This window comes from Bombina bombina, chromosome 4, assembly GCF_027579735.1.
Source record: "Bombina bombina isolate aBomBom1 chromosome 4, aBomBom1.pri, whole genome shotgun sequence".
Taxonomy (NCBI): domain Eukaryota; kingdom Metazoa; phylum Chordata; class Amphibia; order Anura; family Bombinatoridae; genus Bombina; species Bombina bombina.
In genome coordinates this window covers 76,862,383-76,879,199 of record NC_069502.1, presented here as the reverse complement: position 1 = coordinate 76,879,199, position 16,817 = coordinate 76,862,383, and the positions used below count along the sequence as shown (strand labels likewise).

The window sequence follows — 16,817 nt, the reverse complement described above, 5'->3', positions numbered from 1 at the left end:
ATGTAATGCAGCTGTGCAATCCAGTTAGTGTATTTGTGCAGAATAAACTACTAGAATATTCTCTGGGTTATCTCTTTGATATATAACAAACTCTGCAGTCAGATATGACTAGTCTTGCATTTAGTTAACATGGAGTTGAGGAGATCTTACAGCAGCAAATAATGGCTGACACACTCACTGTACAAGTAAAAGTTCAGCCACATGTAGCAATGTCTGAACTGTCTCTGGAATCCATGCACTCAGTCTGAATAACTTATTTCAGCTTGGAAACAGCAACATTTTTCTCCCATATCCAAGTCTGTGCAAACTCCACACTTCTCTTAACACCAATTTCTCCTCTCTAGCACTAACGTCTCCTCCCCCCTCCCAGATGGCATTTTTCTTCCTTCATACAGTTATTACAGCAGCCATCTTGGGTAAGGGCAAGGCCCTTACACATACATCATCGTTTTTTTGTTTTTCGGTGAGCAATCTACACTTGCCATTTACCTTATTTAGAGGAGCCTATCAAGACTGGAGTAGTCAGTTGATCCACAGAACCACCCCCCAGGACCAGGCCCCACTCTACAGGGCCCACAAAGCAACAAAACTGCAGTAGCTCCTGATCATCTCCTGCCTACCCCAGCTCACAAGCACTAGCGCAGCTGTCCCTACCTGCTGCCACCCTCTCCCTCAGTCACAACCGCTAGATTAGGTCATCTGTCACTGCTGTGCTAGCTCATTTAGTTAAACTGTGACCATGAGCATAAGCAGCACACCAGGATCCCCCCTTAAGGCCCCCTTACGCCCCCTGCCCTTTGTCCAGGTCCTATTGCCCGAATGCTCAGTCCACCCCTGAGGGTTAGGCTTGTGACGTCTGCATCATGGATTTTCCGTTTTCAGAATTAGATACCCCACAATGCTCTGAGTTAAATTACAGGAAAAGGGGGAAAATAATGAAAATATATTTCAAAGATGATTTGCTGCACATAATTAAACATTTTACTTCACAATCTCAAGTTATTTTATGGCCCTTTTAAATTCGAGTGCTCATATTTGGATTCGCTAACGTTGCCATTTATTCAGATACCAGTTTTTCTCTTGCATTGCCAATTTATTGTTTGAGGCTAGTTTTGTAACTTTCTTAGTCAAAAATGCCATAACTCTGTGTTATCAAATTTGTGCAGGTAGTTCCCCTGGCTACACAGCGCTATAGATTACCGATATGGTGATAGATCCCAATAAAACATTGTTTTCTCTGTATATACCATGCATGTCTCTCAGAATTCTTCCCTCAATCTTGAAAGAACATCTGCAGGTTCACGCAGACCTCAGTGTGTCTAACAGCAATGATAAATGTGTTGTGCTCTCTGGATCACTTGTATTTGTAGCACAAAGCAGCTGCATATAATAAAACCCTTCCCTGTTGGGTGCAGATGCTGAGGAAGTGGGTCGCTTTATGTAGGTGCAGTAAAACTCTCCTGAAGTTTTGATTTCACTGATATGTGAAATATGAGGAGCCTGCGGTTGATCCCCTGTGTATACAGCAGACAACCTGTCCCAGCAATTAGCAGGAGCTGCACATCCAGCCGCCTCAAAGTCTATTGGCATTAAAACACAGCCGCTTACCTGCCTGTGATACACACACACACCAAGTCTGTCATCTGTCTGATGAACTTAGCATCCTCTGTGCTCAGGAGGCGGGCCTCCGGTAATCCTTAAAGGGATATTACAGGAGGCGGGCCTCTAGTGATCCTTAAAGGGATATTACAGGAGGAAGGCCTCCAGTGATCCTTAAAGGGATATTACAGGAGGAAGGCCTCTAGTGATCCTTAAAGGGATATTACAGGAGGAAGGCCTCTAGTAATCCTTAAAGGGATATTACAGGAGGAAGGCCTCTAGTGATCCTTAAAGGGATATTACAGGAGGCGGGCCTCTAGTGATCCTTAAAGGGATATTACAGGAGGCAGGCCTCTAGTGATCCTTAAAGGGATATTACAGGAGGAAGGCCTCCGGTAATCCTTAAAAGGGATATTACAGGAGGAAGGCCTCTAGTGATCCTTAAAGGGATATTACAGGAGGCAGGCCTCCAGTGATCCTTAAAAGGGATATTACAGGAGGAAGGCCTCTAGTGATCCTTAAAAGGGATATTACAGGAGGAAGGCCTCTAGTGATCCTTAAAGGGATATTACAGGAGGCGGGCCTCCAGTGATCCTTAAAAGGGATATTACAGGAGGAAGGCCTCTAGTGATCCTTAAAGGGATATTACAGGAGGCGGGCCTCTAGTGATCCTTAAAGGGATATTACAGGAGGCAGGCCTCTAGTGATCCTTAAAGGGATATTACAGGAGGCAGGCCTCTAGTGATCCTTAAAGGGATATTACAGGAGGAAGGCCTCTAGTGATCCTTAAAGGGATATTACAGGAGGAAGGCCTCTAGTGATCCTTAAAGGGATATTACAGGAGGCAGGCCTCTAGTGATCCTTAAAGGGATATTACAGGAGGAAGGCCTCTAGTGATCCTTAAAGGGATATTACAGGAGGCAGGCCTCTAGTGATCCTTAAAGGGATATTACAGGAGGAAGGCCTCTAGTGATCCTTAAAGGGATATTACAGGAGGAAGGCCTCTAGTGATCCTTAAAAGGGATATTACAGGAGGAAGGCCTCCAGTGATCCTTAAAAGGGATATTACAGGAGGCAGGCCTCTAGTGATCCTTAAAGGGATATTACAGGAGACAGGCCTCTAGTGATACTTAAAGGGATATTACAGGAGGCAGGCCTCTAGTGATCTTTAAAGGGATATTACAGGAGGCAGGCCTCTAGTGATCTTTAAAGGGATATTACAGGAGGCAGGCCTCTAGTGATACTTAAAGGGATATTACAGGAGGCAGGCCTCTAGTGATAATTAAAGGGATATCCACTGCTGCTCTGTCACATGGGGTCTCCACTTCAGCCACACTCCTAGGTCTGGTAATAGACAAGGAGGTGGTGTCGGTATTTTACTTTCCTCTCGTTGCACCTTTCAACAAATACAACCCATCTCTTCCCTCACATTTTCCTCATTCGAAACCCACATGATTCGCTTATTCTCTCCTCTCTCTATACGTGTTGCAGTCCTATACCGACCCCCTTGCTCCTCAACTCAATTTCTAAATAACTTGGCTGCCTGGCTACCTTATTTCCTTTCTTCAGACACCTCTGCCCTTATTCTTGACGACTTCAACATCCCTCTTGACAATCCCACTGCCTCCTCTGCAAAACAACTTCTGCAACTCACTTCCTCTTTCGGTTTGTCACAATGGACTGGTTCTCCCACTCACACAGACAGTCACTCCCTTGACCTGATCTTTAGCTATCGATGCACTCTCTCAAACTTCACAAACTCCCCCTTTCCTCTTTCTGACCACCATCTCCTACTTGCAACATATCATCCCTCCCTACAACTCTCCCTCCTTCTACTCCTCACACCAAACTTCACAGAAGCATTATGTCATTAGATCAGCAACAGCTTGCTAATTCCCTCGAACCTCTCCTCTCATCCTTCTCCTTTTCTTGCCCTGACCAATCTATCTGCCACTATAATTCCACCCTTACATCGGTCCTTGACAATCTGCCCCCTCTTACCATTGCTCGGAAATCACACACCCATCCTCAGCCCTGGCATACTCCTCTGAAACGGTACCTACGCAGATGTTCCCGTACTGCTGAGCGGCACTGGAGAAAATCTCGGAGTTCAGCTGATTTTCTTCATTACAAATTCATCTTGAACGCCTACTATTCTGCCCTTAATCTCCATAAGCAACACTACTTCTCTACTCTTATCTCTAATCTTTCTTCAAACCCAAAACATCTGTTCTCCACTTTCAATACTCTTCTCCTAATACAACTTCTCTGTCAGCTCAAGATTTTGCAACCCACTTTATTTACAAAATTGACTCCATCAGAAACTAAATCAGCTCTTAACATAATTCCATTCTCTCACCCCCTCAAATCCTCTCAATCAACCACAACCTACATAACCTTAAACTTAGCTCATTCTTCCCTGTTACTGAGGAAGAAGTTTCGGCACTTATACTGCGCTCTCACCTCACTACCTGTCCCCTTGACCCTATCCCCTCACAGCTACTCCCCTCCCTCCCTCTCTGCTACCATTATCCCTATACTCACACGCATTTTCAACCTCTCCCTCAGCACTGGTATATTTCGCTCATCTCTGAAACATGCACTAGTCACACCTATGATCCGATCCGACCTCCCCATCCAGCTACCACCCTATTTCCCTCCTCCCTCTTGCCTCAAAACTTCTTGAAAAACTAGTATATGCACGCCTATTCCATTTCCTTACATCAAACTCCCTCCTTGACCCACTGCAATCTGGATTTCGTCCCCATCACTCCACAGAGACAGCAATTGTTAAGGTTACCAACGACCTAATTACAGCAAAATCCCTCTTTTGCTCCAAACCCTCCAATCCTTTGGCATCTGTGACACAGCCCTCTCGTGGCTCTCTTCCTACCTGTCAAACCGTACCTTTAGTGTAGCCTTCTCTGGAGCCTCCTCTGCCCCGTCACCACTTTCTGTCGGAGTACCGCAAGGCTCTGTCCTCGGTCCCCTTCTCTTCTCAATCTACACATCATCACTAGGTTCCCTAATAAAGTCCCACGGTTTCCAATATCATTTGTATGCCGACGACACCCAAATCTACTTCTCTGCACCAGACCTATCTCCTTCCTAACCCGTGTCATTAACTGTCTTTCTCACATCTCTTCCTGGATGTCCTCTCACTACCTCAAGCTAAATCTCTCCAAAACTGAGCTCCTTTTCCCCCCCCCCCTTCTTCCAAAATCTCTACCCCCAATCTCTCTATAACTGTCGACAACTCCATCATTACCCCTACCCCGCATGCCCGATGTCTCGGGGTCACATTTGACTCAGATCTTTCTTTCACTCCTCACATTCAGTCCTTGGCTAAAGCCTGTCGCTTCCACCTTAAAAACATCTCTAAAATTAGACACTTCCTTACACAAGACACAACTAAGATTTTAATCCACACTCTCATTCTTTCCCGCCTCAATTACTGCAAATCTGTCCTCTCTGGTCTCCCCACCTGCCGCCTAGCTCCTTTACAATCCATAATGAATGCCTCTGCCAGGCTCATCTTCCTTACACGTCGCTCTTCATCTGCTGCTCCACTCTGCCAATACCTTCACTGTCTTTCTCTTGCCTCTAGGATCAAACGCAAAATTCTCACTCTGACATATAAAGCCCTCAGCTGCACTGCTCCCCCCTATATCTCAGACCTTGTCTCCAGATACTCTCCCTCCCGTCCCCTTCGCTCTGCTCATGACCTCCTCCTCTCCTCCTCTCTTGTTACCACATCACACTCCCATTTACAGGACTTTTCCTTAGACTGGCTCCCATCTTGTGGAGCTCTCTGCCTCGCTCCACAAGATTTTCCCCTAGTTTTGAAAGCTTCAAGCGCTCCCTAAAGACTCTACTGTTCAGGAATGCATACAACCTACACTAACCTTTCTTTATACCAGTTCCTCTCCCCATTGCTATCCCCTGAACCCCCTTAGCATGTAAGCCTAAGAGCCCAGCTGTTTGTAGATCACCTTCTTAAGAGCTGACTACAACAGTGCAACTCTTGGCAACTCTACCTATGTGATCCCTATAATTGTTTTGTTGTACTCCACCTTTGTTTATAGCGCTGCGGAATCTGTTGGCGCTCTACAAATAACCGATAATAATAATATTACAGCAGGCAGGCCTCTAGTGATCCTTAAAGGGATATTACAGGAGGCAGGTCTCCGTTGCGCTTTAAAGGGATATTACAGGAGGCAGGTCTCCGTTGCACCTTAAAGGGATATTACAGGAGGCAGGCCTCCGGTGAGCCTTAAAGAGATATTATAGGAGGCAGACCTCCGGTGATCCTTAAAGGGATATTATAGGAGGCAGGGATCCTTAAAGGGATATTAAACCATAAATAAATCCTAAATCCTGATGATTTTTTTTCAATTGTCTTTCCCTCTCTTTTGCTGAGGGCAGTTAGGGACAGAACTGTGCAATCATTGACTTTGGGGTATGATTATCTAACAGGGTTTCCCCTCAATCATTGTTTGCACAGTTCAGTGTTTGAATGCTTTGTTGCCTAATTTATATCTGTGAATAATTTCCACAGCAAACGATAGGGGTCAGGGAAGCCTAGGTTTCAACATGGTGGCACTCATTTGATATAGACTAAAAGTTTACAGTTATTTATTTAATGTTTGGACAACAAATAATAAACAAGAAAACACCTGCATATTATTTTTAGGGTAATGAAAGTGTTAAAACATTTTATTATTGCACTGTTGCATACAAATATCTGTAAGGGGTTAAACACATAGTTAAAGTCAGCTTCATAGTGAGATTATACCACTGGGAGCTAGCTGAACACATCTGTTGAGAAAATGACAAGATGCATATGTGTGTAGCCTCCAATCAGCAGCTGTCATTAGTGCATTGCTACCTAGATATGATTTGCAGGAGATAATACAAAGAGCACAAAGTAAAATTGATATTAGAAGTAAATTGTGTTAGAAGTAAATTGTGTTTGCCCTTCACTCTGGGTTCTCTTGCCAAAGCCAGCTGGCAACCCTAACTGTACTTTGTGTTGCACTTTGAAGGTCATTTCAAAAGTAGCACATAAAATGACCAGACGACAGATCTAGGAAAATATCTAAGAATGATCAGCTGATAGTCATGTGAATGAGGCCTTTTTCTGTATTTATAGCAAGGAATCGAATGTGATCATAACTGCATGTGCTTCAGCTGCGGCTAAGTCTTCCTGGTGGTACCATGTAAAGTAGGAACACTTGCGGTATTGTCTTACTACGCAGGGTGTCTGCATATAGAGTCACACAACAAACAAAAGGTCTACAGCGCATTCAGAGTATTATGTATTCCATGCATTTCAGGGTGGAGTTTAGCTATTGCAAAGTAAAAAATGAGTCCTTAATGGGTCATTAAAGGGATATGAAACACTACATTTGTATTTTATGATTTAGAAATATCATTTAAGCACTTTTCTAATTTACTTCTATTATCAATTTTTCTTCGTTCTCTTGGTATCTTTTGTTGAAATACAGGGATGTATGCTTAGGATCCGGACCATTTCTGGGGCACTATGTAGCAGCAGTTTTGCAAGAATGTTATCCCTTTACAAGAGCACAAGAGGGCAGCACTATTTTCTGCCATGTCGTGCCCTAGATGGCTACCTAGGTATCTCTTTAAAGCAGAATATCATGGGGGAAAAACAAATTTGATTAGGTGTAAATTGAAAACTTTCTTTTTGCACAGATGTAACATTGCACAGCAAATTGTAATGAACAAAAAAAAAATCATAGGTAAAATGTTGGGAATTGGATATTTCTGTAAAGTGGCAAAGAACTTGGTTAAGCAAAAGCAGCAGTGAATGTTCTGGGCTGCCACCTGGCACGGGAACTATAATAATAACTGTAGATTTCATCCGATATAAAAAAATGGTTTGATCAAGCTGCACTCCTCTGTCACACAAGGTACGCATCTTACTGATATGTTTATGGTACGCATCTTACTGATATGTTTATGGTACGCATCTTACTGATATGTTTATGGTACGCATCTTACTGATATGTTTATGGATATAATATAAAGTCAATGAATCAATTTTGTGTCTTATTTTTTTATTTTTATATGATTTGATCCTTTAACTGTATAAAAATATGTATAAAAAATGCTCCAAAGAGTTTTAAAGGTCCATTCTCTATTAGAGCATAAATATTGTGTGTTTAAACCCCGCACAGTGGTTAAACACATAGTAAAAATACCATTTGGGAGTTGCAAGACACTGCTGATCCAGAGTGAAATACGCCACTGATCAGCAGCATTACATCCATAGTCGTGTGATTATCGTCGTTGATTGGATCAGTTGTGTTTTCCACTCGGGACCAGCAGTGCTCTGTGAGCCCCAATCTGTATTTGTACTGTGTTTATTCTGTTTGGGTTAAACACACGGTAGTCTTGGTTCAATAGTTTTGAAATGACATGATCTAATGGAGTAGAGTGTGTAATTTATTGACTATAATAGCCCTATAAAGACCTTAGTCATGCACTGACCTCTGTTCTCTGTTTCAGCACTGAAAAGCGCCGAAGGGAGCAGGAGAACAAGTACCTGGAAGAGCTGGCAGAGTTGCTCTCTGCAAACATTGGGGATATAGATAACCTGAGTGTCAAGCCGGACAAATGCAAGATCTTGATCAAGAGAATGGACCAGATCCAGCAGCTGAAGAAAAAGAAACAGGGTACGTGTGATCACATTACTTGTGTCTATAAAGTCTCAGCCTAGTACTAGAAACGGGTGAATGTTTCTGCAGGTTTGTTTAAACCAAGGATTTGGATTGTTGATCACATTCTAAACAATTGTCAAATGTTTAATGAACATCTGTCATTTGTTTTTGCAAACAACTTAAATTTTTCCTTTATCGGATGTAACATTTGAATAGCAAATTTGAATTAGAATAATAACAATGGAGAGTTGATTCAGGCGGACCTCAGTATAATTATGTTGCAATCAGTATTCAAATGAATTTTACATTAGAATTTTCTGGTGTAAAAATATTCTTGTAGCAGAAAAAGGGAAAAAAATCAAAAGACAAAAACAGACATTTGGCCATCGGTACCAGGTACTGCTGTTGCATTTGTTCTTCTAAAGCTGGGTTGTCCACTCTAAACTCAAGAATCAAAATATGATTTTCCAGTGTATTTTATCCTCTCTACACTACTGATTTACATTTCCTGTAGCTTCATCATTGCATTTATCCTAATGCTCTGGTTATTTGAAGAGTATATAGATGTTATATAGAGTATATAGATGTGTGTATATAGATGTTATATAGAGTATATAGATGTGTGTATATAGATGTTATATAGAGTATATAGATGTTATATAGAGTATATAGATGTGTGTATATAGATGTTATATAGAGTATATAGATGTGTGTATATAGATGTTATATAGAGTATATAGATGTTATATAGAGTATATAGATGTGTGTATATAGATGTTATATAGAGTATATAGATGTGTGTATATAGATGTTATATAGAGTATATAGATGTTATATAGAGTATATAGATGTGTGTATATAGATGTTATATAGAGTATATAGATGTGTGTATATAGATGTTATATAGAGTATATAGATGTTATATAGAGTATATAGATGTGTGTATATAGATGTTATATAGAGTATATAGATGTGTGTATATAGATGTTATATAGAGTATATAGATGTGTGTAATTTTCTTTAGGCATTATAATCTCTATTGTTGGTTCTGCGACCTGTGTAAATAAGACAAAAACAAAGTGGCTTCTCAGTAGAAAAAAACCCTTGTTTTTAAAGGGATATTAAACACTAAATAAAGATTAGTCTTAGCATAACAAGTAGATGTACTACCCCCCCCCCCCTCCGGACGCCCATGAGTGCAACCTTCATATTTTAATAAGTTGAAATATATCTCACCCTGTAGCACAGTGCACTGTGATTGGTTATGTAACATCACCAACTAATTTGCACCTGTGTCTGATTGGCCACTGCAAAGGAGGCGAGGACTTCCGCCAGGCTTTTCAAGGGATGTTTAACAAAATAGCTGTTAGATGATTTTAAAACATTTATTTTGCAACACAGTAAACACAATTCAGTTTTGTCATATGCTTAGTATAAAATGTATTGTTTTCAGTTGTTATCTTATAAAGTCAATTAGGGATAGATATGTAGCAGACTAAAATCAGACGTTCTGAGAATTAGAAATGACTCAATTTTCAGAGCTTAAAGGGATATGAAACCCAACATTTTTTTCATTCATAATTCAGATAGAGCATGCAATTTTAAATAACGTTTTAATCTACTTCTATTATAAATTTGTCTTCCATCTCTTGGTATCTTTTGTGGAAAAGTAGAGACATAAGCTTAGGAGCCGGCCCACTTCTGGAACACTATGTGGCAGTAGTTTTGCAAGAATGTTAACCATTTGCAAGAGCACTCGATGTCAGCTCTATTTCCTGCTATGATCCAGCTGCCTACCTAGGTATCTCTTCAACACAGAATATATTATTGGATAATAAAAGTAAATTGGAAACTTTTTTTTAAAATAGTCTGCTCTGTCTGAATCGCAAAAGAATTTTTTTGGGTTTCATATCCCTTTAATCATATAAAAAGGGGGCAAAATAAAGAATGAAAATATATTTCAAAGTTGTTTCAATTCTCATAAGTAATCTTTTTCTATAAATATCTGTGTGTTTACTGTCCCTTTTATTGCTAATATATGATTAGTACTGCTGCTAGTTTTGTAAAAGAGGAAATATCTGAGCAGTGGGTGTGGCGCATAGAGAGCCTTGTGATTGTTGGAAGATTTGTTTTAATTGCTGAACGGCACATCTGGAGCGGGGCCTGGCACCGGTGCGCATACAATCCCAGCGGCTAGCAGTCTTGGCCCCACTGACTGGAAGGATTAAATTACTGATCGGGTAGACTGGAAGTTCTTGTTCCTGCTCCCGTTATGTGAACTGTTTGCTCTGCCTTTGCAGGATTATTTTATTAGTGAGAGCAGTGAGGGTGACATGGAGATTTGTGTACAAGAGGAATGTTCCCCAAGAGTCGCACATTATCGGACCCCATAAAAACCTGATACAAAATAACTACTACTGCTTTTGTTGGCGGCCTTCCATTCTCCCCCTTATTAACAGGATTTCTACTCAGAAACGTTACTCATTTCATACACATTTTCATCTATGCTTTTTGTGCATGTATAAATTAAATCTATCTCTATCAGCTGTCTATGTGTATCTGCTTTTTGTCTATCGTATCTATCTATCTATCTATCTATCTATCTATCTATCTATCTATCTATCAATAGATCAGGTGATTTCACAAGTGTGCCTTTATATAGAGTTTGTACAATTTCATTTCATTATCATTCATGTCTTTAGCAGTGTTGATGCCAGTAGGTTTGGGATGTACTTATCAAAGTATATGAGTCTATATATAACTTTTGCTGTCGATGTTGCAGTGTTTATTTCAGTGTTACTAAAACAATACATTCAAAAATGTAGGGGAATAACTAATGTGCCATCCTTAATGTGAATTACACTGATCAATAATGCGCTCCAGGAAAGTGGTATAAATGTGTAAAAGTTCACTTACATTAATGTAGCGCAATATTTCCTCGGCGTGCTTTGCATGTATGTTGCTATATCCTCATTGGGGAAAACATGTTGCCTGGAGAGCTCTATACCTACAGGACACGATCCAACAATGTACTACTCCATAAAATTAAGAGTAATATCCTGGACTCAATCTCAGAAATTAAAACTCGCTATATTAGATACATCCTTAGAAGACGTTAACACAACCTGATGTTAAAAATGTCAAAACAAGGGGCTCCTTCCAGACATCTGACACATTTTGGGAAACCCCTTAGTCATAGATTACATGAGGGGCTTTGTGCATTCCCTTTTATATACATACTGAAATAAATCATATACACTCTTAACCAATCACTGCTGCAAGACGGACATATTATTAAAGTTACTAAAAACTTGTATCAGTCCAAAATGTTATATGTAGAGGGTTTTTCCAAAACACGTCAGATGTCTGGGGGGCACCCCCTGTTTTGACATTTTTTTAAATCATGTTGCGTTATCTAATAAAGTGAGTTTTTATTTCTGAGATTGAGCTGGTCTGAGATTTTTTCCTCTTTTCGTTTTATGGAGTTTATTTCTTCTGTTATGTGTGATCAGTCCACGGGTCATCATTACTTCTGGGATATAACTCCTCCCCAACAGGAAATGCAAGAGGATTCACCCAGCAGAGCTGCATATAGCTCCTCCCCTCTACGTCAGTCCCAGTCATTCTCTTGCACCCAACGACTAGATAGGATGTGTGAGAGGACTATGGTGATTATACTTAGTTTTTATGACTTCAATCAAAAGTTTGTTATTTTACAATAGCACCGGAGCGTGTTATTACTTCTCTGGCAGAGTTTGAGGAAGAATCTGCCAGAGTTTTTTACTATGATTTTAACCGGAGTTGTTAAGATCATATTGCTGTTCTCGGCCATCTGAGGGAGGTAAAGGCTTCAGATCAGGGGACAGCGGGCAGATGAATCTGCATTGAGGTATGTAGCAGTTTTTATTTTCTGAATGGAATTGATGAGAAAATCCTGCCATACCGTTAAAATGACATGTATGTATACACTTCAGTATTCTGGGGATGGTATTTCACCGGAACTACTCTGTTAAAGGTCACTAATCCTTTTAATAACTAATTATCATGTTAAACGTTTTTGCTGGAATGTAGAATCGTTTACATTGCTGAGGTACTGTGTGAATAAATATTTGGGCATTATTTTCCACTTGGCAGCCTTTTTTGCTTTTATTTGTGACAGTTTCGTTTCTCTTCACTGCTGTGTGGGAGAGGGAGGGGCCGTTTTTGGCGCTCTTTGCTACGCATCAAAAAATTCCAGTCAGTTACTTTTATATTTCCTGCATGATCCGGTTCATCTCTGACAGATCTCAGGGGTCTTCAAACTTCTTTTAAGGGAGGTAAATTCTCTCAGCAGAGCTGTGAGAATTCTTATAGTGACTGTGAATAAAAACGTTGCTTTGTATTTTTTATGTCAAATTTAATTATTGTTATTTTACTAATGGGAACAAACCTTTGCTAAAAGTTGTGTTGTTTTAAAGTTTGATGCTATAACTGTTTTTCAGTTCATTATTTCAACTGTCATTTAATCGTTTAGTACCTCTTTGAGGCACAGTACGTTTTTGCTAAAAAAGATTATAACCAAGTTGTAAGTTTTTTTGCTAGTGTGTTAAACATGTCTGACTCAGAGGAAGATATCTGTGTCATTTGTTCCAATGCCAAGGTGGAGCCCAATAGAAATTTATGTACTAACTGTATTGATGCTACTTTAAATAAAAGTCAATCTGTACAATGTGAACAAATTTCACCAAACAGCGAGGGGAGAGTTATGCCGACTAACTCGCCTCACGCGGCAGTACCTGCATCTCCCGCCCGGGAGGTGCGTGATATTATGGCGCCTAGTACATCTGGGCGGCCATTACAGATAACATTACAAGATATGGCTACTGTTATGACTGAAGTTTTGTCTAAATTACCAGAACTAAGAGGCAAGCGTGATCACTCTGGGGTGAGAACAGAGTGCGCTGACAATGCTAGGGCCATGTCTGATACTGCGTCACAGCTCGCAGAGCATGAGGACGGAGAGCTTCATTCTGTGGGTGACGGTTCTGATCCAAACAGATTGGACTCAGATATTTCAAATTTTAAATTTAAATTGGAGAACCTCCGTGTATTACTAGGGGAGGTCTTAGCAGCTCTCAACGATCGTAACACCGTTGCAATACCAGAGAAACTGTGCAGGTTGGATAAATACTTTGCGGTACCGGCGAGTACTGAAGTTTTTCCTATACCTAAGAGACTAACTGAAATTGTTACTAAGGAGTGGGATAGACCCGGTGTGCCGTTCTCACCCCCTCCAATATTTAGAAAGATGTTTCCAATAGACGCCACCACTCGGGACTTATGGCAAACGGTACCCAAGGTGGAGGGAGCAGTTTCTACTTTAGCTAAGCGTACCACTATCCCGGTGGAGGATAGCTGTGCTTTCTCAGATCCAATGGATAAAAAATTAGAGGGTTACCTTAAGAAAATGTTTGTTCAACAAGGTTTTATATTGCAACCCCTTGCATGTATCGCGCCGATTACGGCTGCGGCAGCATTTTGGATTGAGTCGCTGGAAGAGAACCTTAGTTCATCTACGCTAGACGACATTACGGACAGGCTTAGAGTCCTTAAACTAGCTAATTCTTTCATTTCGGAGGCCGTAGTACATTTAACCAAACTTACGGCTAAGAACTCAGGATTCGCCATACAGGCACGTAGGGCGCTGTGGCTAAAATCCTGGTCAGCAGATGTTACTTCTAAGTCCAAATTACTTAATATACCTTTCAAGGGGCAGTCTTTATTTGGGCCCGGTTTGAAAGAAATTATCGCTGACATTACAGGAGGTAAGGGCCACGCCCTACCCCAAGACAAAGCCAAAGCTAAGGCTAGACAGTCTAATTTTCGTCCCTTTCGGAATTTCAAAACAGGAGCAGCATCAACCTCCACTGCACCAAAACAGGAAGGAGCTGTTGCTCGTTACAGGCAAGGCTGGAAGCCTAACCAGGCCTGGAACAAGAGCAAGCAGGCCAGGAAACCTGCTGCTGCCCCAAAGACAGCATGAATCGAGAGCCCCCGATCCGGGACCGGATCTAGTGGGGGGCAGACTCTCTCTCTTCGCCCAGGCCTGGGCAAGAGATGTTCAGGATCCCTGGGCACTAGAGATCATATCTCAGGGATACCTTCTAGACTTCAAATTATCTCCCCCAAGAGGGAGATTTCATCTGTCAAGGTTGTCAACAAACCAGATAAAGAAAGAAGCGTTTCTACGCTGCGTACAAGATCTGTTATTAATGGGAGTGATCCATCCGGTTCCGCGGTCGGAACAAAGACAAGGGTTCTACTCAAACCTGTTTGTGGTTCCCAAAAAAGAGGGAACTTTCAGGCCAATCTTAGATTTAAAGATTCTAAACAAATTCCTAAGAGTTCCATCGTTCAAAATGGAAACTATTCGGACAATTTTACCCATGATCCAAGAGGGTCAGTACATGACCACTGTGGATTTAAAGGATGCTTACCTTCACATTCCGATCCACAAAGATCATCACCGGTATCTAAGGTTTGCCTTCTTAGACAGGCACTACCAGTTTGTAGCTCTTCCATTCGGATTGGCTACGGCTCCAAGAATCTTCACAAAGGTTCTGGGTGCCCTTCTGGCGGTACTAAGACCGCGAGGGATTTCGGTAGCTCCGTACCTAGACGACATTCTAATACAAGCTTCAAGCTTTCAAACTGCCAAGTCTCATACAGAGTTAGTTCTGGCATTTCTAAGGTCGCATGGATGGAAAGTGAACGAAAAGAAGAGTTCTCTCTTTCCTCTCACAAGAGTTCCATTCTTGGGGACTCTTATAGATTCTGTAGAAATGAAGATTTACCTGACAGAAGACAGGTTAACAAAGCTTCAAAACGCATGCCGTGTCCTTCATTCCATTCAACACCCGTCAGTAGCTCAATGCATGGAGGTGATCGGCTTAATGGTAGCGGCAATGGACATAGTACCTTTTGCACGCCTACATCTCAGACCGCTGCAATTATGCATGCTAAGTCAGTGGAATGGGGATTACTCAGATTTGTCCCCTACTCTGAATCTAAATCAAGAGACCACAAATTCTCTTCTATGGTGGCTTTATCGGCCACACCTGTCCAGGGGGATGCCATTCAGCAGGCCAGACTGGACAATTGTAACAACAGACGCCAGCCTACTAGGTTGGGGCGCTGTCTGGAATTCTCTGAAGGCTCAGGGACTATGGAATCAGGAGGAGAGTCTCCTGCCAATAAACATTCTGGAATTGAGAGCGGTTCTCAATGCCCTTCTGGCTTGGCCCCAGTTAACAACTCGGGGGTTCATCAGGTTTCAGTCGGACAACATCACGACTGTAGCTTACATCAACCATCAGGGAGGGACAAGAAGCTCCCTAGCAATGATGGAAGTATCAAAGATAATTCGCTGGGCAGAGTCTCACTCTTGCCACCTGTCAGCAATCCACATCCCGGGAGTGGAGAACTGGGAGGCGGATTTCTTGAGTCGCCAGACTTTTCATCCGGGGGAGTGGGAACTTCATCCGGAGGTCTTTGCCCAAATACTTCGACGTTGGGGCAAACCAGAGATAGATCTCATGGCGTCTCGCCAGAACGCCAAACTTCCTCGCTACGGGTCCAGATCCAGGGATCCGGAAGCAGTTCTGATAGATGCTTTGACAGCACCTTGGAACTTCGGGATGGCTTATGTGTTTCCACCCTTCCCGCTGCTTCCTCGATTGATTGCCAAAATCAAACAGGAGAGAGCATCAGTAATTCTAATAGCACCTGCATGGCCACGCAGGACTTGGTATGCAGATCTAGTGGACATGTCATCCTGTCCGCCTTGGTCTCTACCTCTAAGACAGGACCTTCTGATACAGGGTCCATTCAAACATCAAAATCTAACTTCTCTGAAGCTGACTGCTTGGAAATTGAACGCTTGATTTTATCAAAACGTGGTTTTTCTGAGTCGGTTATTGATACCCTGATTCAGGCTAGGAAGCCTGTTACCAGAAGGATTTACCATAAAATATGGCGGAAATACCTATACTGGTGCGAATCCAAAGGTTACTCCTGGAGTAAGGTTAGGATCGCTAGGATATTGTCTTTTCTACAAGAAGGCTTAGAAAAGGGTTTATCAGCTAGCTCATTAAAGGGACAGATTTCAGCTCTGTCCATCTTGTTACACAGGCGTCTGTCAGAAGATCCAGACGTCCAGGCCTTTTGTCAGGCTCTAGCTAGGATCAAGCCTGTGTTTAAGGCTGTTGCTCCGCCATGGAGTTTAAACTTAGTTCTTAACGTTTTACAGGGTGTTCCGTTTGAACCCCTTCATTCCATTGATATAAAATTGTTATCTTGGAAAGTTCTGTTTTTAATGGCTATTTCCTCGGCTCGAAGAGTTTCTGAGTTATCAGCCTTACATTGTGATTCCCCTTATCTGATTTTTCACTCAGACAAGGTAGTTCTGCGTACTAAACCTGGGTTCTTACCTAAGGTAGTCACTAACAGGAACATCAATCAAGAGATTGTTGTTCCATCCCTGTGTCCAAATCC

The 16,817-nt window shown here is 41.7% G+C and overlaps 1 protein-coding gene across 5 annotated transcripts in view; it reads left to right on the top strand.

Annotated features, from left to right (window-relative positions):
- The window catches only part of NCOA1 (nuclear receptor coactivator 1), a 581,392-nt gene that overhangs the window by 320,503 nt on the left and 244,072 nt on the right, over nt 1-16,817 (top strand). For all 5 annotated transcript variants that reach the window (XM_053709523.1, XM_053709524.1, XM_053709519.1 and 2 more), the window contains exon 3: nt 8,134-8,300. In XM_053709523.1, the coding sequence (XP_053565498.1) occupies nt 8,134-8,300 (167 nt within the window). The remainder of the gene's footprint in view (nt 1-8,133; nt 8,301-16,817) is intronic.